This window comes from Tympanuchus pallidicinctus, unplaced genomic scaffold (genome assembly GCF_026119805.1).
Source record: "Tympanuchus pallidicinctus isolate F22 unplaced genomic scaffold, pur_lepc_1.0 scaffold8, whole genome shotgun sequence".
NCBI lineage: Eukaryota > Metazoa > Chordata > Aves > Galliformes > Phasianidae > Tympanuchus > Tympanuchus pallidicinctus.
The window spans coordinates 49240740-49267375 of NW_026294802.1; the positions used below are offsets into that span (position 1 = coordinate 49240740).

A 26636-nucleotide genomic window follows, 5' to 3' on the forward strand; every position below is an offset into this window, starting at 1 on the left:
TTTAGTCAGATTATAAAGCGGAGGGGAAAAAAACACCCACTTGAGCTAAGGATCAACGGGAAAGCTTTCAAAGGAAGGGCCACCACATCCCCTGTGCTAAGGGGACGTCCGGTGGGCATCTTCCAGCATTCTGTGTCCTGGGCTGCTGGGTGACCACACGGCACATCCCAAGCCCTGGCAGAGAACCTGGATAATGGCCCAGTCAGGGTGTGCTGCTTCCTGCCCTTCAGCTGGCCTGTACTGGCACCTAGCCCACGGCAGGGATATGGACTGGATGGGCTTTAAGGTTCAGGTTGGATATTAGGAAACATTTCTTCTCTTACAGAGCGATAATGCAGTGGCACAGCTGCCCAGGGAGTGATGGGGTCCCTGGAGGTGTTCCAGAGCCATGGGGATGTGGTCAGTAGGCATGGTGGGGTGGCTTGGGGTTGGACTTGGTGATCTTAGAGGTCATTTCCAACCTTAACGACTCTCGGTGATCCCATGATTCTATGATTCCAACCCAAGTCACTCTGCGATCCTACGATTTTACTGCACCCAAGCTTCAACTGCTGCTCCCAGAGCTTCTGCCCAAGCATGCGCCTTCTCCCCCCAAAAAAACACACAGCATTGAGGCACCTGATAGAGAATCATAGAATGGCTTGAGTTGGAAGAGACCCCAAGGATCACCGAGTTCCAACTCCCCTGGCAAAGGCAGGGCCAAACAACCTCCAGATCTGACACTAGACCAGGCTGCCCAGGGCCTCGTCCAACTCGGTCTTGAACACCTCCAGGGACACCCACAGCCTCTCTGCGCAGCCTGTTCCAGCATCTCACCACTCTGTCTGTGAAGAACTTCCCCCAGACATCCAATCTAAACCTTCCCTCCTTGAGCTTCAGAAAAGAGAAAACAGCCCTCGCCCCAGTGCACCAAGCAGCGCTGGCGTCAGGCACAGCAAATGGCCTGGAGTGGTGCAACAGAGAAAGAGAGATGTGGGCAAGCTCACCATCCTTCAGGAGCCATGCAGCAAACCATGGCTGCTTCCAGCCACTCTGCAAGGCCAACCAAACCTCAGCATCCCCACTGCTCGCAGCTCCTACCATCCACACTGCCACCCCTCCAACCAAACCCCCCGCACCGCAGTGAGCCCTCGCACGACTCGGATTATTACAGCATCTACCAGCAGAGCATTTGCTAGCAAGTGATGGAATATAATTAAAAGTAAAGAACACTTGTCAGATAAATGAGTACCATGTACCATTGCAGCAAACAGCGTCTTTTTTGTTTTTGTAATAATTGTGTTTATCCACTTCCCACTCATTTACAAAAAAAAACGCGGTTAATTCTCGCTGGATCTCACAACCATTAGTGCGAATTAATACCGTTCCCACTGTATATTCTGCATATATTAAAAAAAATTAATCTAATAAGAGATGCACATCTCCGGATGAGGGAACATTAACACAACTCACATTGTGCCTCCAGCTTCCAAGTGCCTGTGAGTGGCACGTTACAACAGCGCTTCTGCTCGATTAGCCAGCCAGCTCCGTGGGGCTGCCAGCTCCTGCACACTCGTCCAGAGAAGGTAGCAAAGAAGAGGGAAAAATTCAGCATCACAGAGCAGGGTTACAGAGGAGGACGTCTTAGGATCACTGTTGTTTGTATCCTGAGAGATCCATCAGCAATGGGGAAGGGGAGCTGGGATGCGCCCTGCACTTGGCCCAGCGCTGTGCCTTGGCTCCCCACTGCCTCCAGGTGCACTGCATTGGGGCACGCTGTCACTTCTCCCCACACATGGGACAAAGCAATGAGACATGGGAGGATTGTGAAAGGTTCTGCGGTTTATTTATGGACACTTGAAAACTTACAGAGCTGAGAGCTGATGGGAAGATGCTTTTTTGCGCGTAGGGAAGGAAAGAACGAGCTCCCTTCGCTGCCCGTGGGGTTTGTTAAAGGTTTATGACTGAGCCAACAGCTGGCAGCTGCTTTGGGAATGATCCAACCTATTGTGTAAATATGGTCAGGCAGTTTTCTTTAAGTGCAAATATTTCAGCATAACGAGCATCTTTCTGAACAGAGGCAGCACGAAGCACTGCTCTGCTCCAAGCGCCACCGCTGCTTTGTTGGGAGCTCAGGCACTGCAGCAGGGACACACACCCCACACACAGCAACCACAGCATCCGACTGTGCTCTGCAACCCAGCAGAGGACAAGGCAGAAATCACAGCTTCTGCCCACACCTTTCCCCTGTTCCGACATGCCTCTTCCCCCTATGGGATGCTACAGGAGCTGGGCAGGCATTGAGACGCTTGCATCTGCAGATGGGCTGAGTGCTGAGCAGTGATCTGCTCAACAGGTCTGGATTTAGAGCACCCCATCTGCAAACCTGTTACTGTTTCTGAGCCCACAGCAAGCAAACTTGTTCTGCAGCACAGCTTAGAGGAAGGGACCTGGAGGGGCAGCTCAGAGACACCCTGTAGCTGTATCCCTTCTGGTGCCACCTGAGGGGGATGCTCACCAGGGTGAGCTGTCACTTGTGCTCCCATGCAGTGCAGAGCAGTCTTTGCATCCAGCTCTAATTACAGCCACGTCCTTGCGATGAGGAGACAGACCTTTAATTAAGGGAAGCTGAGTTTCAGCCTGCCCAGCGCTGCCTGGGCAGAGACAGCAGCAGAGTGGGGAGGAGGAGAGGTAGCAGCGTGGCTTGAGGACACAGTGACAGCTCTGTCCCTGCCTGCCTTGTGCTGCCAGCACAGTAATGTGCTGCTGCAGCTTTGTCCCTACTGTGCCCCAAATTTGGAGACAGCACAGCGAAGCCACCTCATATCCATCCATCACCTCCCCTTGAGCAGCAGGCACACTGAGCTCCGTGTCAAACTCTGTGGCCCACACTGCTCTGCACTCCTGGGGACAATTTGGGGGCTGTGTTGCCCAGCCTTGCTGCAAGCAGGCAGCCAAGCAGAGCTCCACGCTGCAGCCTCTGAGGAAGTGGCCATGTGAAAAGAAGAAAGGATTCATTTCAATTAAACCTGCTCAGCACTATGAATGAAAGCAATTAATTCTCCCCATCTGAAAGCTGATTAGCTGGGATATCTGGGTAAATGGATAATAACAGGCTCATACCCTCTCCCAGCCCCATGTGCATATTGCTGCTGCTGGCCAGTTTTGACATGGTGTCACCAGTGTAACTGCAGCACCTGTGAAGGAAGGCAGTGCCCATTCAGCCACTGGTGGCACGTGGCAGTGGGTGAAGCAGGATGGGATGCTATGGTGCCAACCCAGGGCGTGCTGAACAACCTCTTTCTCTATCATCTGCTCTGAACATTTCAAGGTCTTCCACATTGCTGGTGGATTAACCCCTATTTTGTCACATCTGGCTGCACCTCAAATGCTGTTGTTTGGTGTTGGGTCCCGCACCATAAGGAAGGCAGAGAGGCCGTGCAGCATGTCCAGAGACAGACAGCAGAGCTGTGAGGGGTCTGAGCACAGTGCTGTGGGGAGCAGCAGAGGGAACAGACGAGCAACAAGGCTCAGCTGCTCTCTGCCCCTGCCCCGCAGCAGACACAGAGCTGCCCGCACACCGGTACAATTTCTGTTCTGCAGAAGGGCACTGGGAAGAAGCAGATTTATCATTTTAACATTCCCAGCATCACCTGAGGGCTCCCTTTCCAGAGGACACTTGAGATACAAATCTATGAGATGGCCAAGCAATTGCATCTGGCAATTTACTGTAATAGCCCCGGCGGCACGAGGAGAGGAGGGCCCGTCCCAAGAGCAGCGGCAGGCAAAGCTACACCCTGCTAATGCCCACACAGAGCAGGGCTGGGCTGCACGGGGGCTTTCACACTGAAGGAAAGGAGGAGCACATCCTGCAGCAGCCAGCTGCACGCAGCCCATTCCGTGGGACAAGGACGCACACAGCACTGCAGGGAGCACTGGGGCTGTTAAACCCCGGGAGCAAAATATTTACAGGGAGAAGATCTCAATCAATCCCTTCCAACCACCTGCTTATTTAAATCCGTGCAAACGGTGTAAAATCGCACTGAAATAGGAGCAAACTCGAGCTGCAGGCAGCGTGCTGGGAGGCAGCGCTGTTTGTCACCATCAGTGCTGTCCTCCTGGGTCAGCTGCAGCCCAACCCCAAACCTCCATCCACCCGCAGGGCCGAGTAGCAGTGCAGAACAGGATAGGGGAACATCCATCATCGGTGACAGGGGTTTATTAATCCCGCTCGGGGCACAGGGATGGATTTAATGATGTCTCCATATCCTCCATATTCCACCGCTGAGATGCTATGGGAAAGGAATCCTCATCCAGAAAAGCCCTACGGAGATCCATCGCTCACTGGAGCATTTCAATGGGTATTGGTGCCATCGTGGGTTATGCATGGATGTGAGGTTGGAGCACTGAGAAAACAATTTCCACTCTCAAAAACAACCCTTCAGTCCTAAACCAGCGAAACCACGTCAGCATAAAGCTGACAAACTTGCTTACAGAAGTGACTTTGAAATGACACCTGTGAGCTGGCACTGAGCCCTCTCGGGGTGAAGCTCCGTGTGCACCAGGTGCCAAAGCAGGGGGAGCAGAGGCAGCTCTGCAGGATGGGTCAGTGCAGAGAGAGGCATCGATGAGCACAATCAGCCGTGGGTTATCCACTGCCTGTCTGAAGGATTTTGCACTGTCAGGATGTTCTCCAACACAGATAATCATTTCAATCTGAAACTCCTCAGGACAAAACTGTACAATTAGCAATTCCCTTACCGGTTAGGAAAGGAAGAAAGAAGCCCAAGGCACAGTTTAAGCCTATGTACAACAGAAGGAGCCCAGAGAACAAGGTGCAGTGCTGATGTCAGGGAGCATATGGTGGGCACGCTGGGTGCTGGATGGAGCAGGAAGACCTCAGCATCATCAGCCAGGTCTCCTGCTTGGACAGGGGACAAGGCAACAAGGACAATTTTCTCTGCTACTAAACACTGGCTGCAGGGCCAGTCCTGGGGCTGACTTGGTAATGGTTTCAGACCCCAGAGCCCTTCCCCACCACCACCGCCAGGCCATGATGTTGCAAAGCCTTTCGTGCTCCCACACTCCCTATTTACAGGTGGCAGATGATTGGTCCTTTACAGCAGCTCCAGCCAGAGCCCCACATGTTGCTGTAGGATGCATTTCTATTTGTGTGGCCAGACAAATGCCATCTCCCAGCCCATACCGCTGCAGGGGGTTAAGAAGCCATAAGTGCTTTCCCCAACTGCACACACCTCCTTGTGCGCCACTGGGAACGGACAGCAAGGGAAGGGATGGCTGCCAGCACCTCAGCCCAGGCATGGCAGCATGATGATCCATCCCACCCAGTCTGCCAGGTGCAAAGGGTCTGCATGGCAGCCCAGAGTGCTGAAGGACATATGGAGAGCCCCTGAAGGTGACATGTTATTGGTTTTTGCATGAGCTGCAATCCTGACCCAGACCCAGAACTGCTGCCTGACATAAAGGGCTGTGCCAAAGTGGAAGGGGTGGGAAAGGATTTTCCCATGTTTCCAGATTCCCTCTCTCATATCTCCTTCGCTGAGGAGCAGGTCAGGCCATCAGCTTGCTTCAGCAAAACCACGCAAGTGGCTGCTCATTCCAGGAGGGGAAACCAGAGCCCCAGAACTTTGCAAAGCAGAAGGAAACCCAAAAATACAGGAGAACTCTGGTGTAGTCAGTAACTACAAAGCTTCTCAGCTTTGGGAATGACCATGGAATAAGTTGCACCATGGTGCAACCCCTCACCTGCAAAGCAAATAACATCTGGCTGAAGGGAACACCAGGCTGCATGTGTGCAACTCCCTGAGCTTCCATGCCAATGAGGGCTTATGTTACAGCTACAGAGAAGCAACACAGCTATAGGAAGGCTGAAGGAAACAGCCCGAGCCCTGAGACATCCACCTTACAAACCCAACAAGGTGAAGTTTGCACCAACCCAGCATGAGCACATCAGCACCATGACCCCAGGAGCCCAGCAAGTAAAGAAGGGAGCAGGAATGCCCCAAGAACACAGGGTTCCTCCAGGAGAGGAACAGCTCTGGAGATGCACGACTCATTCACTCCTCTCTATGCTTCAAGCACTGACTCCATCACACTTCCAAATTCCAGCTGCCTAAGCAATTTTTTTGCAGATATTTCCCCTTCTTCACAATCATTTGGCTAATAAGATGAGCAGGTTGGGCTCATTTATTTTGGACACAGCTCGTGGGTCATTAGCGGAAAGGCTAATCGTTAGGTTGGCAGAGAGTGTTGCTTCTGCTTCAGAGCTGGCTGCAAGGTACAGAGAGAGGAGAGAGCAGGAGCCTGAGCCCTGAGAAAGATGACAGCAGGTGCCTCTGGAAGTGGAATTTTCCTTTGCTGTTTCCTAAGGTACCACTGAGAAAGCAGGTAGAACGTTGGTGCCCAAGGCTACCATGCACAGCTCCCGCTCCCTCCATGCGCCCTGCTGGCACTCAGGGCTGCAGGCTCTCCTTCCTCCCTGCAGCAAAGCCACGGGGACCTTTCAGGGCCCTTTTAGGGATGGTTTGGAGCCCCAGGAAACTTTAAGCACTCTACAGCCCTATGGAGGTTGAGGCACCGCATGGCTCCTGGAAGTTCAGGGCATCTCACAGCCCCAAGGAAGCTCTGGGCACTCCGCAGCTCTCGACTGCCTCCGGGCAGCCACACACTTCCCCTCCCACTCTCTCAGCATCGCAGCTGAGGACCTGAAGGCACTTGCCAAGGCAACATTGTAAAGCCATGAAGGGAGGGGGGAACAGCCAGGGCAGATGCCCATCGTTTGCCCCTTCCTCTCATGGGATGCTCCGAGGGTCCCCTTGGTGTCCCCACGCTCTCTGGGTAAAGCCCCTCGTGCAGGAGGTGCTGGGGAGGCTCCACAGGGCTCTTTTAGCAGAGAAAAAGAGGAAAATTTGGGAACTAATTTAGAGCTCATATTTCCTAAGCCCTTTCAGACACTGAGGCTATTGGCAGGCAGCGTCCCAGCCCCTGCCAGTCTCAGCAGCACTACAATGTCCTTTCATTGGCAAGGGCAGCAGTGGAGAAAAAATAACACAGCAAAACAAGGGACATGTGATGGAGAGCTTGGCTGAGGGCTCCCTCCCCTTCGAGGCCCTGCATGCCAAGGAGGGAGAGCACAAAGGATTGAAAAGTGGCCTTTTAAAAAGGGAAAAAGCAAAGAAACAAAGCACACGGCTTGTTTTGCTGAGGGAAACGTGGCCAGCACGAGGCGGTGGGGCAAGCATCTCTGAGGGTCTGCATTTCACCCAAACCCATTGCAGGTCCTGAGTGGGGCACCCCAAACCCAAGCAGTACCCTATGGTAAGGGCAACCCCACGCCTCCATAACCAGCCCTCAGCCACGAAGCTGAGAGGCACCTTGCAGCTCATTTACTTGATGCTGTGAAGCCAGATGAGCCTCTGGCACCATTTCCAGCTGTAGGTCGATGTATGTGTAGCTTTCACTTCATTTCTGTTTGTTTTTGGAAGCCTTGCAGCTACCGTGCCCTTTGTTTGCAATCTGCAAGCTAGTCTTGTCTTTCCCAACCCCACACCACACGTGACTGTGACCAGCAGCACAGCCCCTCCAACAGCTCAGAGATCCCCAAAAGCAGCATGCAGCACCCCAGGTCTCACAGGGTCCTAAAATGGCACGAGAGACAGCATCCATACGACCATATGTCCCAAAGTGCACCCAGCTCTGACACACCTGTACCCCACCACAGTGCTCCCTGCTTTCTCTGGAGCTCAACCATTCTCCCAGACCTCCCCAATGTTTGCAGCAGCATTTCACCTTATCAGCTGCTCCACGCTCCCCAGCAGCTCTCTCTGCAATTGCTGCCATCGGCACGATGGTTTCACCCCAAATCCTCCAAGTCTGGTGCAGCAAGGAAAGCTGGGCTTGGGGCAGTCACAAAATCACCGAATGGTTTGAGTTGCAAGGGACCCTTAAAGGCCATCTGGTCCCACTCCCTGCAGTGCACAGGGACACCCACAGCTCCATCAGTGTTCTGAGCCCCAACAGCCTGACCTTGGCTGTCTGCAGGGATGGGGCAGCACCACCTCTCTGTGCAACCTGTGCAGTGCCTCACCGCCCTTACCATAAGAAGCTTTTTCCTTATATCCAACCTAAATCTCCCCTCTTTTAGTCTGAAATCACTTTGTCCTATGGCAACAGCCCCACAATCAGTCCCCTTCCTCCTAACAGCCCCATCAGATACCAACAAACTGCTCCCTCAGCCCCCCCCAGAGCCTTCTCTTCTCCAGGCTGAACCAGCACCCGCTCCCAGCTCACGCCTCTCCCTTAGAAATCATTATTTTCCTGTGGTTTTAGGTAATTGGATTTTTAGAATAAGCACCATTAGTTTATTTTCTTTGCTGCACACCACAGAGACCTTGCAAAGGCTAAAAAAGAGCTGGGTCCTGCTGTCTGGGGGGATGAGGGGGAGGCAGAGCGGGAGCAGGACAGGTAAAAATAACCACACATGGCCCATGCTGCTCCCAATTACACCAGTGGGAATTGTGCCCAATTTCCTGCAGCAGATCCAGACATGCACGCACACATTTTTTCCCCTCAAAGAAGTTCTCAGCTATATTAGCAGCCCTGCAACAATCAGAAAAATCACCCATGGATGAGCTTCTTCCACTGCTTCGCATCAGCACGTTTTGGAGCATCCCTTCCCAACGGAACCCAGCCTCAGGTTTGGGTTTATTTCCAACCAATCCCAGCTTCCTGGGTGATGCAGGTGCTGACGGCCGTTCATCAAATATTTTTCACCCATGGTTTAGCTGCAGTTACTCAAAAAAAGAGCCTGGCAAGATGTTCTACAAATGGTTTATCTGCTCAGACAGTTTCACATCAGCTGAGACGAAAGCGTTGTGGGGAGGATATGGAAAGTGCTGAAGAGGAGAAACATTTCACTCTGACACTTTCCTGAGCACAAAGCGCTCTGCCTTTTCACTTTGCAATGCTGCCGTGTGAAACTAAGTCCAATTTATTTTTAAATAGGAAAAAAAAAAAAAAGAAGCTCCAAATGAAAGCAAACATCATATTTCTTGGGGCAAATAAGACATTGCGTTTCATCCTGTCATTAAGACTTATTCCAGGTCGCAAGATTTGCCAACAAAACATTCCGTCTTTTGTACAAAAATCTCTCCCAAACATCTCAAAGCAATCCTACATCAGGTTTGTCACGGCTCCCGATGCTGACAACATTTACCTGATAGAAGCATTTCGAAGCAGCGCTGCACATATATCCAAGCAAGGACAACCAGTGAGAGAAGGCAAAGCTGCAAATTACACCGAGTTTGAGCAAAAGGCAAGACGAGGCACAGCGAGCCCATATGGGGCAGGGATGTGCCTTCCTCTCCCCTACCTGGCTGCCCAGACAGCTGTGGGTGCCCCATTTCTGGAGGCGTCCAAGGCTGTGGATGGGGCCTGGGGCAGCCTGAGCTGCTGGGGGGCAGCCAGCCCACAGCAGGGGATGGAGTTCAATGGTCTTCAAGGGCCCTTCCAACCCAAACCACTCTGTGGTTCTGTGATCTGCAAACTCCAAGCACAGACCAGGGCACCTTGCTACGAACACACACTTGATATTTCAGCAGCATGGAGGCGCACATGGACAGGGTGAGGGCAGATGCACACAGTGCCTTCCCTTTTGCCCATGTTCTCAGCCATGCACTAATCCTACTCTCACCACACCTCCCCCAAAATCCCTATGCTTTTCCTTTGTTTCCTCCCTTCAGCATCTCCCTCCAAGCTCAAGCACTCTCTGTTTACAACAACCACCTATCTAACACGAGCTCATGCTGTTCCCCCTCCAACTATTCTCCTTTTTCAGCATACTGAAGATGGAAAATATCTACGGCAGCAGATGCATCCCACGCGTTCCATGCCATCTGCAAGGAGCAGCCCCTCCCATGGCTGCTTTTCCCCTAATATCGCCTTGGATTGCCCTAGGGATGACATCAGAAAGTTGGTTTGCTGCTCAGCTTGGATGAACTAAGAGTGTTTATTCATCCTTACTTTATCTGTGATGCAAATCAAGCACTCCAGTTACATATTTTAACACAGGGGGTTCTGGTTCCCATTTTATCCCATCTCTGCAAAGGTGGAGTGGAGGAGAAAAGACAGAGGCTGCCTGTCCCAGACCAGAAAGAGTTGGTTCATGGGCAGCAGACACAGCCATAGCCCCACCAGCACCCTCAGACAGCTCAGGACCAGACCAAGGATAGGGACAGCATGCAGGACCTCCTAGCAGGACCATCAGAGCTCAGCAAAGCTTGGCTGTCCTGACCCCACAGGGCAGGAGGGGGGGGACACAATTCTCGTACAGATATACACCGATTCCATTCCTCTTTTCTTTTTATTAAAAATAAAAAAAAAACCCAAACAGCTCATTGGAGATCAATTTAGCTGCTTAATAACTTTCAGATAAGGAAATCTGCTGCTGCAGCATTTTTTTTCCCTACCCTAATTAATTCCTAAACATATCACAAGCTGGAAGTGCATGTTTTATGAATCCGGTTGACCTCCTGGTGCAGAAATGATGACACAGATGTTGTGCCTCCTTCACTACCTCATTACTCATGTTACACCATTCTTCTCCAAATGAGCTGGCTGCCATCAACAAGGCACACTGCAAGGCTCCAGCAGCATCCCACAGCCACCAGAGCACTCAGCCCCTACACTGCAGTACATTGTGCAGCCAAACCAAAGCTGGGAGCCCAATGGGAATGGGGCTGTACAAGAAAACACAGGCAGTGCAGAGAGGCAGAGTCGTGGCGTTCCTGACAGGAAAAGGGGAAAAAGAGAGGTTAAGGATGGATGGACGATGGCAAAGAAGCAGCTTCAGGAAGGAGGTAGCAGTTCCTGAAAGCCCTCCAGCTCCTGGATACAGATGCAGTGCTTCTGACCCTGGCGATGGGAGGAAGGCATTGGGCTGCACATCCCACCCGGCTCCACTTCAGAGCAGGATGCTCAATCAGAGGGAAGCGTTTAAGAGCACACTTTATACCCATCTTAGAAGCTGACAGAGCACAGCACAAGCAGCTGATCATTAGGGACACGTCGGGATGCGTAAGATCAAGAAGAAAAAAGGAAACTTGTCTAAATAAGAGCTGAAAAATCTGCCGGGAAACCGAGAAACCAGCAGCTAACTGCTGCCAGCAGAAAGCAGGAAGTTACAAAATGAAGATCAGCTTGATGATATCTGGTCACCTTTATTCCAGACACCCCAACAGTCCCTCGCAGGGAGGTGGTACGAGATGAAATGAGGCCTTGGTGTGTTACCATCCAGGGAAGGCGAGAGGTGGCCGTCCCCATGCGCCACCCACCATGGGCACCAGCCCTGCCCCTCCATCTTAGGGGCACAGCAAAGGGCAACGCAGAGCTGCCAAGGAGTTCAGCCGTTCAGGTGGTGCAGAGCAAGGTGAGATGTGCCCATCACACCAATGCCACGGCTCTGCATCCTGCAATTGCACACACAGCTGCAGCAACTACTCGAAAATGTGGCTCTGGGCCTGAGCCCACAACAATGCTCAACAATAACTGAACAGGCATAATATGGTGGAGAAAAATATATCTTATGTTCTGCTAAATTCAGCAATTTACAAGGCTGGAATAATTAGTGGTTTAAAATGTTTTGACACAAGCAGCCCCAATAATCATGATAAATCATATCAGGCATATGCCCAGATCCTCAAAGTGACAGACGACAAACAGAGCAGTGACAAGACTCTCTATCATGCAGGGAATCATTGAGTTAATGGAAGAATTATTGCTTCTGAAATCCACTCCAGTCCTATTGTGGGGAACATTCCAATTTATCAAAGCCAAATGAACATTAATTGCTGCAGCCTGGTAAGTTTTCGAGCTGCTGTGACCTCCATTGAATTTTAATCCAAAACAGATAAGATTTACTTCCACACAAGAGGAAACAACACAATTAAACCCAAATAACAGCTAAGATTATGGGGAAAAACACAACAGATGTAATGACAAAAATATTGATTCCTTCCTACTTGGCGCTGCACAAAAAATAAAGAGTAAATAAAATCTAGCATTTACATAAATATATTTATATATATATTTCCTTTCTTCCCTTTTCATCTGGGAGACAAATCTTAGTTGCTCAAGCCAAGAGGAAAGGGGTGGCAGACAGTAATGGAGACTGAATTCCCTTTAACTGCAGTAATTAATGTGTTATGTTTCAGTGGGGAAAGATTAAGACAAAATGGTGAGAAGAAAAAAAAAAAGAAGAAAAAAAAAAGGTATTATTGTGCTGTTACAGATGTCCTTGAGCTTGAGCAGAGATGCAGAGAGGGTCACAGCTGCCCCTGGGACATGAGGCAGAATGCAGAGGAATGATGGCACGGCCATGCCAAGTGAACAGCACAAAGCAGGACATGGGAGGGCAGAGCTGGGCATTCAGGTGGCACACAGCAGTGTGGGCTGTGCAGAATGCAAGGACTTGGGGTCGGGATGGAAGGTAATAGCACGGGAAAGCAGCCCAAAGCTCAGGGAAACGGATGGCATTTAATCCAAGAAACAAAGACTTCCAAGTAGTTTTGCTTTAGCTACACAAATCCATGTGGTTTGGAGAGAAACCCACAACAGGCATTTATCTTCTGCTAGTAACTCCAACCTTGGCTTGGGTTCACTCAAAGAAGTTCATGAATCTTCCAAGAGATGGGCAAAGCTTCCTGCTGGTGGGCAGTCCTGGCCCAGGGAGCTCTGCAGGTCCCCAGCACCAGGACTTGGAAAGAAAGTAGAATTACAGCCGCTGTGCAGGAGGAACTCTGGTTTCTCTCCTGTCCTCACCTCGCTCATCTAGAAGCTGTCACCCAAAGCCACGGATGCTCCCATGCCATTGGGTTCAGTGCTGCATGGCAAAGCCTCATCTAGCCAACCTCAGCACAGGATGCCCTGACACATGTGTGCCCACTGCAGCCAAGCAGGGCTCAACGTTTCACACCCCAATTTGTGTTTTGCTGTCTTTATTCTTCGCTCTCTCTCTCTCTCTTCTGGTTTTTTTCAGGCTTATTTTCTAAGTATTCCAGCTCTACTGTTTTCCCCCCCAGTATTCCATCACACTGACACTGGTGGCAGGATGTAAGAAGCATTCCCTGCCCAACCCATTGAGCTCCTGCCCCTTCTGCCATCCTGTTATCACACTGTGCCTTCTCCCACCCAACAGCCTCAATGCAAAGCCTCTTTCTGCATTCACTTGCACTCAGTGCCCAATCTAAAGCCTTGCTGACAAGGGTTGAGACACTCAGAAAAAAAACACCAGATTTAGGTTGTAGAAGCCAAATAGCTGCTTGTTCAAGCAGGAAAAAAAAAAGTCACGAAGCCACCTCTGCTCTGCCTTCCAAAATGAAAAAACAGACGGCATGGAAATGGCACACAGGCTGTAAAACACGAACAGATGCACCTCGTGCAGAGGGGTGCTGCAGGATTCCCATATGCAATTTGTGCAAGCGATGTGCAGGCACACAGTGCTCTGGGGATCTAGACGCCTAACTTCTAGACCACCATCTCATAAGTCACTGAATTAAGCACATTAAAAAGCACAGAACACTTACACAGTATGTTAGTGACAGCCAGAATCTAAGATGAGAAACGTTCAAAGCACTGAGATCATGTTTTCACTCATCAGACTGATCCTCTGAAACAGGAGGATCGTGCTGCAGAACACAACTTCTCAAGACAAGAAATTCAGCTTACAGAAACTCCAAAAAATAGCAGTCAACCCAAGATCTTGCCTTTGCGTGTACCATGAAGGCCAAGGAGATTTCCACCAACACCTCAACAGGTGCCAGCAGAGGCTCGAGGGCTCCCACATTCCCACCGCCCCGCTTTCATTCTCAAGACCAGCCCCACTTTGCCTCCCAGCCCCTTCATACACACCTCTCCCTCTCTGGAGGCACGAGAGGACACACACCAGGGACAAACACAAGGCACATCAGACTCTCCAGCCCGTCCTTTTCCACCACTGTCCCCACGCCCTCCCACTCACCATGACGGAGATATGAAGGATGTGCATCTGCTCCTCCACGATCTCAGAAGGCTCCTGGAGGCTGGGAGGAGTGGCCCTGGAGAGCTGCTCAGCGCTGCTCATGGAGACATGGAAGTACAGGGTGCCGTTTTCCAACCACTGCTGCTTCCAGTGCACCAACGAGATGTCTGCCACCGTCCCTGACATCTCTGCAGGGACAAAACATGCAACCGAGGGTCAGTTTGTTCCACAACATCAGGGCTTCACCACCATCTGCATAAAGAATTTCCTCCTAATATCTAACCTACATCTCCCATCTCGGGACTGGAAGCCAGGATAACAGCATTCCAACACACCCCAGCACAGCATGCATCACCATCCACCACCACCACAGCACCATACCTGACAAATGAGAAGCTGGCACCATACCTGACAAATGAGGAGCTGGGACAATTTGGGCACCATGCAATCGAAGGCGAGCGCAGTTCTGCGCTCAGCACTCCCAGCAGCTCCGATCTGCAGCTGCTGCGTCTGGCTTGGCCAAGCAGCAGCAGAACAGGAGTGCTGACAGCTCCACAGCTGCCTATCAAGTTTTTAACAGATCTCTGCAAAGAACCGATTTGTCAGTTTGGCAGCCAAACCAAAACCGAAAAGAAAAAAAAAATACTACCGCTAAATAAGGCACAATATTTCTCCTTCCACCACCTCTCTTTTTGCATTTGTTGCTCCATTTGCAATACAAGCAATGGGAAAGAAGTCAGGTTCCCACAGGCAGTCCTCCGAGTCACTGGATTTGGGGTGTCAGCAGGCAGTCACAACATGGGGAACCCAAACCCAATTCCCTTCTGTTTGGGGAGAGCAACCTCACATCCAATTCAATGGGTTGCAACACCTTCAGAATGATGTTTTTAAGAGGAGTGGAGATGTGACACCGAGGGACACGGTCAGTGGGTGCAGTGGGGATGGGTTGGGTTGGAGTTGGTGATCTTAGAGTTGTTTTCCAACCTTAACAATTCTGTGGTTCTAATGGAGGGAGCAGCCATGGCATTCTGTATTCCTGAAAGCTACTGGGCAAAAGCACTGCCAGCTCTAGCTTGGAGTGGGAACAATGAAGTGAGGCCAGCTGAGGGCATCCTGAGAGCTCCCAACAATGTTTGGGTCAAGGTCCTTCAAGGTGCTGGATCACAGGTAGCCCCACGAGCCACAAGACCAAGCGCTTCCACTTCTACAGACCCACATAGCAACCCCTCCTGACCCAAAAACAAAAGTCTATTTTTCAGGAAACACTTCTTCCCAACCCTGAAACCAGCACACTGTTCAGCAGCAGACTCCAGGCTTTGAACCACAGATTAAAGCAGACAAGTCCCCACCGTGCCATGGGATGGCTCCATGGGGCTGCTGCTGTGGGATGGCAACACCCCACTGCTGCTATGGGGCTTCAGTGGGACTGGGGCAAGGACAAGGTTACCCTGCTGCTGCCAGCCCCTTATTCAGCATCTCACTAATGACACTGCAGGCACAACACTGCCAGCTGAACCTCATCGAGGGCTGTGCTCATTAGTGCTGCCTCCCAAGCACAGCACTGGTCGTTATCCCCAATTTCTGCGCACATCTGAGCACTCAAAGGAAAAAAACTAAACAGCTTCTGACCATGCATGGGATCCGTAAGAGCCCACGCTCACACTTTGGAGGGGATGCATGAACTCACTGTCATATCTCTTGTCATTGCAACGAGTCGTCTCCTAATAATCCCTTCTCTCCTTTAATATAAATAGCTGTTTGCTGGAGCAAAGCAGAACCAAGAGGAGCTGCTCGCAGCCTTTGCCCTGCAAATCACGTCAGGTCTGAGGCTCACGCTTCAGGACAGGAGCTGGTGCAGGCTGCACAGTAAGGAAAGGAACACGGCCATCTCACCTGCAAAGAGATGAGAGCAGAGGGCCGCTTACAGTGGTAAAAGTAAGGACAAAGAGAAGGCAATATCAGGGCTGTTTAATCACAGCTGTCTTCACACCAATACTTTAAAGCTCAGCACTGACAAGCATCTACCTGTCTAATTAAAATTGCAACAAAGGTCACATCGAGGAGCAGGAGCACTGCCTCAGCTTTGGGACAGATAGCACAACCCCTCCTACGGAGACAAGGAGGGAACAGAACAGAAGCATCACAAGAGAGGGTCCTGCTTATTTAAAGCCACGCTAACTCAGCTCAGAGGTGCCATCACCCACGGCACAGGGCGATCTGCGCTACTGCTCACGGGGCATGAACTCTTCCCACACATCTCTGCAGCTTCCCAAATGGTCACAGCATCAGAAGCAGCATTGCCTGGAGCACAGCAGGGACCCAACGTGGTGCTGCCAGGACCCCACCACCACCACTCCCAACATTGCACCACACCACGGCGGCATGGGAAGAGCCCCAGGAGCAGCCAGAATCCTCCGAATTTCTTCCCTTTCCACGCACGTCCTTTTGCATGGGGTGTTTAAACGGATCACAGAGAACATTTCTGGGGAGTTCTGAGATTCAGGCAATTTTTTGGATTTTAGCCTAGACTGGAGATAAGCCTGTTTCATGTTCAAAAGGTCTCTTCCAAAAGTAGAAACTTCAATTTAACATTCATTTCGCAATGTTAAGCAAAACCCAGCAGCGAAGCAATTCCTGACGAACGCCGGGTGCCATTTACCATCCATTTATAAATATCTGAATGCTCCCCAGCCCTGAACCCCACCATGCAAGAAACCTGGCCATCACCACCCCTAGCACTGCCAGAACACCGCGAGCCTTCCAGCAGATTTGCTGCTCGGGGAGAGAAAGAAAAAAGAAAAAAAAAAGCAAGAAAGATGCTCTCGAGCCCTTTTAGCTGCTGAACCCTTCAATATCCAAATGCGGGGAAGTTGCTTGGCCTCGAGCACTTGACATGAATATTACACTGCCTGTGTTTCGCCGGACACGCATTGTCACCCCGCTATCTACACGGCAGTTACAGCAGCGATACGCCGTCCATCAGCAGGAATGCAATAGTCTGCAGCAAGATTGCCTGTTATCAGAGCTTTCAGATACTTTTGGAACAAATTAAGGGCATTCCTGCACTAAAATAGAATGAGATACAGCGAGGGTTCAAAATGGGCAGCAATGGAAAAGCACTTGTAGTCTGTAGCTATTCAAGAACTCAAGCTATTCAGTGTTTAAGCCGGTCCTGCAGCAATGGCCACAGCTCTGTGGGGGAAACAAGGAGAAAATGGTCAGGCTGACCCACAGATCCAGCCCTGCCTGTGTTGGCGATGATGCTGACTGCCCCCGGGGATGGATGGCATCTGCTAACGATGCTCTGAATATAAGAAAAAGCACATAGAGCAACTTTCTCCTTCTCTGCCCTTCCTCTGAGTCCCATAAGGCTGCAGCTTCGTGTTTTCCTTGGAAATCAAAGTTACCAAACAAAACCCTCCCACTGCTCAGAACCCAAACGGCTCATGGCAATGGGACAGCCACCCACCCAGGACAGGTCAGGGAGGGATGTGGGACCCCAGCAGGGCTCCTTCCAATCGATTTGGTAATTCCATTTTTCCTCCGCCGTTCCTACAATCCTCACGCACAAACATTTTGAAGGTCTTCGGCTCTTATTACAATCAAACCTAAAAGCAAGAAGGCCTAAACGCACTTGGTTGGGAACCAAGACGATTCCCATAAAAGCAGATTATGCTGACATGATGAATATAAAATGAAACAGCAGATATTAAAGTTGGAGAATTGTTACTTCGTGCCTCCCGGCTGCCAGGCGCTCTGCCTCCCCCTCCTCCTCCTCCTCCTCCTCCTCCTCCTCCTGGCTGTCTGGCTGATGGCACGAAGTGTGCTGATAGCCTTTTCACCCCTGCCTTCTCCAAGGCAGGCTGCCAGGCTTGAAATATTCAGCAGCTCCCCCCGCCAGCCTTTATGCAATGCTTCAGCGTTCATCGGTTATCCGGGAGGTTGCAGCCCTGCCTTATCTGCCACCAAGTTTCACAAAGCGTGTTTTGTATTTAATTGCCTTGTTCTCTGCTAATCCACCGCCACTGCCGACGTTTTGTTTCATCCTTGAAGGTCGTCATTAAAACAACCCACCCTGCTTACAGCCCTTCACCCCTGCTCCGTGCCCCAGGCCCAGCCCACAGCCCTCCCCATCCCCAGACCTGCTGGGTGCACCCATAGAAGCAGAAGGTCCCCGGATCCCTCACCCTAATGCTCAGCACCACTCCTGCCTTCAGCCACGTGCTCTTCCCAGCTCGTGCTCTCCAAAGCCACCACTCATTGCCCAAGTGCTGGTTTACAGATTCTCTGGTTGCTAGCTACTACCACTTATGCTAATGAACCAAAATTATGCACAAAGTCATAAACAGAGATCTCCCCAGTGCCCTTGCCAGCACACGATTGCTCCCTGCAGAGCAGATTAGAGCAGACTTGCTCCAAAATGACTCCAGTAACGGGCTTCCCCCTGCTCCCCAGGGGACAATTCTGCAGTCAAACAGGCCTTCACACTTCTTAGGGGTTGGGTCTTTTGTTAGCAACTCGGTGTTTTTTTTCCTCCTCAATCATTAGCTCACTTCATTATTTCTTCCCCTTTCCCTCTGCTCGATGTTAACATGTTCCTTTCCTTCTAAACCCGCTCCCCTCGCAGTACTCCCCAGGGCAACACACAAACACAGCTGCACGTCGTAAAAAAAAAAAGGAACAGAGAAGCTCAGAAGTTTAAGAAGGTTGACAAGCTCCCTCTGATCATCTCTTTTCAAAGCATGAGATGCTCTGCACCTGCAGGGAACTCCACGGGTGGCTCCGGCACAGCACGTCCCCAGGGCTGGGACTGGGAGCTGCTGTGGATGCAGGAGGACAGCAGGGAGCCTTGGACCTGAGGGAGCCCATGGGCAACAGCCTCAGCACTGTAAAAGTTTGAGTTCAGCATCTCCTCTGCTCTTCCTGATGCTGGATGGACCAAATGGCCAGAGCCCAGCACAAGGCGAGGTGGGTTTTGTTGCTTTGGGGCTGTCTAGAAGAAGAATGAGAAGGTGGGTTCGTGTATGTTCTGGAGAGCGGGCACCTCAAAGATTGCATAGGGATGGTAGATAGTTAACTCACAGGCAGCTCTGATGGACAGCTGATAGATAACTGACAAACAGCTGAGCCACCACCAAGGATCCCCCAGCTGGAGCCCTCATGACCAGCACACCCCCAGTTTCTTAATTGCTAAAGGTCTGCACCCCAGCTTGTGGTCTTCAAGACGTACATTTACCAATAAAGCTCTCATGCTACAAACTCATGGGTACAGCAGAAACACACGTGTGCAAAGGGCTCTCCAACACATTTCACCTTCAGGCCAGGGCTGTGCAATGAATGTGTGGCACACACAGGTGCCACAGCCTGGTGCTGCTCTCGCTGTCCCACTAACAGAGGATCTCTTCCAGTTGACATCAGGCACAGTGAACCCAACCAGAACATTGGGATTCTTCTCACTCTCCCACCAAATTAATTCATAAACATTCATGTGTGCACTGTGCTCTTCTTTCAAAAAAGTGCATATTCCAGACAGACGCAATCATGGTGAGGCACAGCAGGAGGCCAGCAGCCTGCATCACCATGCAGACAGAGCTGAGGACCAAGAGATGACATGGGACAAGCGATGAGGACAGAGCCAGCCCCTTCCCACCATGCACCCTAAGCCCCTCCTAATGGCTCTGCAGCCCCCACGTCCCCTCTACCTAAGGCTGCAGAGGCTGACGGAAGCCACGAGCAGGTATTGATCTGCCTTCACTGCCTGCAGATCACAATCAGCCTCCACGCATCTTAAGGAAGCTCCATGTACGTTCCTCTTTCTTACAGTTGCTTTGATTGCAATTCAGTCCTTAGTCCATTACCCTTATTTATAATGCCAGGGCTTCAGCGCGGAGCCTCAGGCAGTCTAAAATTATTACAGGGCCCTTCTGACTTTCAATTCCCTTCCATTCAATTCCATTTTTATTTGTCAGCAGAGACTCCCACTGACCAGCCATGGAAGCCAACTGCACACAGGCAGATGGTGCTGCTACGTGTTAAACCAGCCCTATGGAGACAGCTGGCACGTGGCTCGGCACAGCAGGGCACTGCTGCTTGGATGGGGAACGCTGAGCCCAGAAGGGAATCATGGAATCATTGAGTTTGGAAAAGATTGCTAACATCACCAAGTCCAACTGCCAACACATTGCCACCATACCCACTAAACCAGTGCCAGAATAGCAGAGATGGAGAGATGCTGGGGGCAGCTTCCTCATCCAGTTGGCCAACATGGCCATCACCCACAAAAAGGCAAAGAAACACAACTTTAAGCATCACAGCTGCTCCCGTGTGCCCTCCAGAGATGGAGGAGGCCCGCAGGAGGGATGGTGTACAGATGTTGAGCTGCAGCCCTATGCCCTTTTTGCACCCCTACTCCCAATGGATTCACAACAACATCACAAGGACGCTTTGAGTTCTCACTGAGTGCCATACACAAAGCCAAGCAGATACTGCTGATAAATGGGAATAGCTGATAGTCTGAAGAGGCTTTTGCTATTTCAAAGGCACAAGCACCATTTCCTTTTTGTTAACTCAACCATTAATCCCCATGAAAGAAACCGGTGCACGTCTCTCCAATGGGGAAGCCTTCCTGCAGGTAACAAGCTCTCCAGCAGTGCCTCGTGACTGTGCTAAGGCTGGGTTATGCGAGACAAAAGGGACATGGAGGCTGGGAGTTCAGCTCTCTGCAAGGAACTGCTAGACCAGGGCTGGATGCTCTGCCCCAAGCCAGGCAGTGCCCATGGCTGCAGCACACAGTCCACAGGGTTGGGGCAGCTTTGTATCCCCAAATTGCTCCTCCCTGCAAGCTGCCACGGGAGGGAAGAGCAGCAGGACCTGCTGGGGTGACTGGAAGGGCACTGCAAAGCCAAGAGGCTCCACCAGAAAGCCGAGCATTGCAGCTGACTTACAGCATCCACACGTGTGCACAGTGCACCGCTGGAGCAACGGAGCAGCACTCCAGGGGGCGAGCATCGCCCAGAGCTTGATTACAACTAGGCAAGATCTTTATAACCTCCATGCATTTTTAAACGTCTCTCTTTGGGAAACATACCTCTTAAAACGATAAGGTAAGATGATAGCTCACGGCGCTGCTCAGGCAGTGAAGCAAAGCAATTTTTACAGCACGGTTCCCCCATGGATCCTCCCCTCCCGGCGAGCGCTGGCACAGCTGGCAGCCAGTGAACTGCAGGAGCTGCCCATGGGCTGACAACACCGGGACAAGAGAGCAGCAAGCAAGGATGGGATCACCTGGAGCAGCAGCATGAGCAGCCTGCAAAAGTCTGGGTTTGTCCTTGCCCGAAAAGCAAGAAGTATTTGATACAGGGCAGAACGTTTGCCAGAGCTCCTCCACGTACGTTGTAATGGGGATCCCACTCAAACAGGGTCCTGCCCCTGCTTTCAAGGCAGACTTCAAGCAAGGATTAGGATTAGTTGAGCATCCTGGCCCTTCTCTGGGAGATGCTTCTGAGTTCTTGCTCCCTAGGTGCCCACGTACCAGGAAACATGGTGGCTGCTCACAAATCCCCTGCCAGGAATACATTGGCTGGTGGAAACAGAGCTATGAAAACTGCCACCTCTCCCCGAGCTGAGCTTGCTGAGATGAAGCAGACTGAGCTAAAAGAGCTAAAAGCACAGAGCAGCTGGAGGGCTCTGCAAGTGGCATTAGATGACAAGGAGGCATTAAAATCCAAAATAAAGTAAAATAAAAGCAAATGAATTTATTAAGACTTCTCAGAGCCTGTGGGTAAAATATTTTTTCCACATTTAGAAGTGGATAAATCAAAACAGAGGCGAAGCAATTTGTCAGAGCTTAAAAGCACCTAAGTGGCAGAGACACATGCAGCCCAGAGCAGCGATGCTCTCACAGTGACATGATTGCCACCCTGGGCTGGGCACAGCACAGTCCATGCATACAGCATCGGACCTGTCTCGCAGCAAGCCTGCTGCAATGAAGAGAGCAGCCCACTCACTGGAAAGGCTGGTCCACATCCCCATTCACCTCGGATCCATTTCTCCCACCATCATTGCACCATTAGATCCATAAGCAGCACGGTCGCATTTCTGTATCCCCATCTGCTGCCCTACAAGAGTCCTGGGGAAAGTCTTATGTCGCCGTCCCAAAAGGATCATCAATAATAAGCCAAAATGCAGAGCACTTCCAGCCCTGTTCTGTATACACAGAGGTCATGGGAGAGGCAGAGGGGGATGAATCCTTGCAGCCTCATTAGAGGGAAGGAAACTGTTTCTGCAAATAATAATTGATTTCTAAATTTATCCCCTAATTAAATAGGTTCCCTGGATGAATCTGCATGCAGGCTGCAAGGTGATGATTTACAGCCCGGCTCCCTATGGGAACACATCAATGCATGTTTGCAAGTTGTCCCTCTTGCAGCCCCAGAGGTGGGTGATGGTTCCCCCACCCAGCACACAGGAGCTGGGCCCCCTCCTGCCATCTGAACTGAGCTCTCCCCACACAGGTTTATCAGCTGCACATCAGGGAAATGGGCATTTGTCACCTGTCTCATCACTGGTCTCTGAAGGGATGCTCGGACCCAAGCAGGGCACAACGAAGCACCCCCCATCTATACAGGAGGGGTTTTTGGTGGGCAGCAGCCACATAGCTACAGCAGAACTGGGACTGTGCTGCCAGAACTCAGCACACAGCAATGATGAGAATGAGAAACGTTATCTCCAAAACACGTTCTTGCTTCCGACATCAATTCCACGGCTGTTCCTATCTGGTCGCTTTGACTTTTTCCTACAGTCACCATCAGCTAATAAAAACTCAAGAGACGGATCCTGGGATAAAACCAGGCTACAAGCTCCGCAAAAATTAAACACATTTATCACTCTTCTGCTGAGAGCTCTTTTGGAAGCCTGTGCGTGCCGATGCTCTCAGACAGGCATCAAAGGGCTCAGGACGTGAGAACACCGCGTCAGCTCCAACAGGCACCGAGCAGTGCTGGCCCATTCAAGCTGGGCTCATTAAGCACTGCTGCCCAGGATGGCTCTGCCAGCTCAGGGACACTGCTGGGCACATGTGTGAGCAGGTGTGCATCCCAGGGCTTGCTCAGCACACGTCTGTGCGTGCCCTACGGGATGGTCAGAGCACATCTTTTCTCCTGCTGCCCCAAATACCCTTCCAGACACGCAAGGAGCAACGTGGGACCCTGTCCATGTACAGAGCACAGAGCTGGCTCTAAAAAATCCCTTCCTGGGAAATGCCTGCACCCACGCACCACCTCCTGCCATCAGCAGCAGCAGCAGCACATCTCACCTCCTCTCCTTTCCTCTCGCCCCAGCACCATTTGGGCTCCTCAGCCCTTTGGTGTCAATGTTTCAGGATGCACAGCCACAAATCGTCCTTCCCCATGTCCCACGTGTTGGGTTCCTTCTCTTGCCACCAAGTGCTCACAAGGACCAGCCAAAAACACAGCCTTTCTGGGATCATTAAGGTTGGAAAAGACCTTTAAGATCGCTGAGTCCAACTCCAACCCCCACCATACCCACTGACCACAACTCTCAGTGCCGTATCTCCACCGTTCTGCAACATCTTAAGGGATGGAGACCCCACCTCACTACCACCTCTTTTCAGGCAGTTGCCATTTGCTGTATAGCTATACTTCAAAGAAATGCCAAAAGATGGCATTTCCTTCCCTGCCTGCTCCCCAAAAAGTGTTCAAAACTGGAGCATCTCCATGGTACTTTGGATTTATCAACACTTCTGGATGAAAAGTATCTCGTTAAGTGAGTTCTCAATCAAAACTCACAGCCACGGACGGAGCTGGGGCCCTAACCTACTTCTGCACTCAAATATAAAACAATCCATCAGGTGGCTAACTACTTTAGGAACTGCTTCCCTTCACCTCCCCACTTTGGTTCTATGTCACAAATTGCCTCGGAGAGCCTCAGATCTCTTCTAAAAGAAAACAATATTATTCACAGGATTTAAAAAGAAGAAAGAAAAAAAAAAGAGATGCTGGAAAATGAATTAGTCCTCACACAGCAGAGTTTGTGATATACAGCATCTGAATGAAGCCTGATTTGCAGATCGCAGTGCTAACGTCTTTGCATTGCGTCACTAATTTCTTCTTCCAAACATTCCCTTTTTTGCTCACCTTGAGCATTTTTAAAGGCAAAGAAATTCCTTCAGGTACCAAAGCAAAGTCAGAATCCAGCTCTCCACCGCTTCCCAACTTGAGCACATTACAACTCTGTTAAAAGCAGAGCAAGATGAGTCCTTGAGGCTCCGTTCCCCAAGGATGCGTGCACATAAAGCAAGGAAAATGTGTGGTTATTAGAGTTTAGCTTTATTGTTTTCATAAAACACACTGAAGATTGTGTTTATGATTCTGGAGAAAATAAAATCCTCTCTCCAATTGTTAAAATAATGAACATAGGATACTCCAGTGACTTCTAAACAATCAAACGCTTTGGACTTGCTTAGCACCCTCCATTCCACTCAGATTTTGGGAAAGTCTTTACAGGAATGAAAATAGGCAGGATAAGACCATCACAAGGCATTCCTTAAGGGCCAGCTTTGCCAGTTGGTGTTGGGAATGGCAGGGCTGCCAGATGAACTGCGCTGCTCGAGGAACCCCATCACTTCTGCTGCTCTCCCTCCAGCCTGCAGGAAGGACAACCCAAATGGCATCTTTAAATATTACAGAGGCGACATGAGGCTATGAATTATTGAATGGAGCTGTCTCTTTGATTTAGAGACACAATGACAGGAGAGGCAGATGGCACAGGAGCCGTGTCCCCACCACAGCTGCACCACGTGGGAGCCACCAAGGTCCTCACCCTGTGCCCACTGTCTCCCCACGGCCATCGCTGCCTGGCACCACAGCGAGGAGCAAACTGCCTTGGAAGGAGCAGAAGGAAATGCATCTTCCATGCCCGTCCACGTCCCTGCCAAAAATCCCTTCCCCAAAAAACTGAGCTCAACCATGAACTCTTGGACCTGGGCTGGGAGCAGGGAATGGAAAAAGCCATTGAAGATGATGAGATGGGGATGCTGAGCTGCTAGCAGAGCCTCGAGTTCAGCTAGTTTTGCACACACTTTCTAGAAGGCATTACTGCCAGCTCTAAACCAAGCTATTAGTATGAGCCTTTGGGGCTTGTAATAAAAACCAAGATGTTTTTCCCGGAGCCAGGTTAGATAGAAGGCATCTGAAAATTAAAGCAGCAAACTAAAAAAAGATTCCAATTCCATCCTTCCTGTTACATATATTTATTTGCAGGGTCCTTGGAGACAGAGGTCAGCTCTGGACCACGGAGCTGCATTTATTCTCAGAACCAGCATAGCATGCAAAAGCACCACCTGCCCCTCAGACCCACCCAGCTGCTGAATGGCCTCATTCCATGGCACACAACAGGGCAGGGCTGGGACTCGTCTGCTTTCAAAGAACCACCAAATGCAAAACACACGGCTGGATCTTCAAGTTGAAGGCAACGCCAGGCACCTAAACTAATGCCACATTCTCAGGTTCATGTTGGACGTTAGGAGACATTTCTTCTCCAGAACAGTGGTGATGCAGTGGCACAGCTGCCCAGGGAATGCTGGAGTCACCATCCCTGGAAGTGTTCCAGAACATGGGCATGGTGGGATGGTTTGGGGTTGGATTTGGGGATCTTAAGAGGACTTTTCCAGCCTGAATGATTCTATGATTCTCTGCACGTTGTGCCCCAACAACAATTCCTAAAATCAGTGAAAGTGGAGTCATTTCCAGTCACCCTTTTCTATCTCCTGCAAACTTCTGGACACAAAACAACGCACTGGAAGATCCGAACTTTATGAACCAAAGTTCTTCTACTTGGAAAAAGCTGAACATCAAGTTTTTCTGCAAGAGATTTGCCACCGTTGGCTGCCCTTCATCATCACATCACACCCAATGGAGCCACCTGTGTTAAGATGCTCTTTTAACAGCAGCAATGACAACTGGTGCCTACCCAGGGAAGCATGCAGGAGTCCTGCCAGGTCCAGCTCTGCCCTTGCAGCACGCAGCCTCCCACAGCTCGACTCAGGAATCCTCTATTTGGCTCTGGATATTAATGGAAAGAAATCTCTGGATCCATTTGAAATGAATTATACTCCAGTAATTGCAGCTGCTCTAGGGCAGCATTAGGTCAAACTGCCCTCTTTCTGTGCTGCATCTCCACCACCAGCTATGATGAATGGGACTCATTTGCAGCAACGGCGTTGCTTCCAGCTCCAGGTGGACCCACTTGAGCCACAGGCTCTTGCTACCTCTATGCTGCCCCACCAGCACTCTCTGCCCTGGAACAGCTCATGCTACGCAAACACAAATGCAGCAGGCTCCTCCTGGGCATCATCCTGCAGTCACCCCCACGTTGCTCTCTGCAGTCAGTGTTTGATTGCTTAAGAAATCTGTGTTACTCTCCACCCAAAAAGGACCTTCCCAGCCCAAAACAGCAATTCTCCCCCTCCCTGCTATTCAAATTCTCTGTTAATTATTAAGATAGGGTGGGATTCAAGGGACTAATTACCATTGTGAAGTTACTCTCACGAAGGCTGATAAGGGAAGTAATTAGGATGGACAAGCATGGATTACAGAGCTCTAAA

The 26636-nt window shown here is 50.7% G+C and overlaps 1 protein-coding gene across 2 annotated transcripts in view; it reads right to left on the bottom strand.

Moving 5' to 3' along the window:
• Nucleotides 1–26636, bottom strand: part of ASTN2 (astrotactin 2) — a 257628-nt gene that overhangs the window by 206400 nt on the left and 24592 nt on the right. Inside the window, exons 1-2 of one of the 2 annotated variants that reach the window (XM_052669630.1) lie at nucleotides 14423–14493; nucleotides 14015–14202 (exon numbers count right to left, since the gene is read on the bottom strand). In XM_052669630.1, the coding sequence (XP_052525590.1) occupies nucleotides 14015–14200 (186 nt within the window). In that variant the 5' untranslated portion in view covers nucleotides 14201–14202; nucleotides 14423–14493. Of the gene's footprint in view, nucleotides 1–14014; nucleotides 14203–14422; nucleotides 14494–26636 lie in introns of those variants that run through there. The other variant, XM_052669629.1, reaches the window with a different exon arrangement.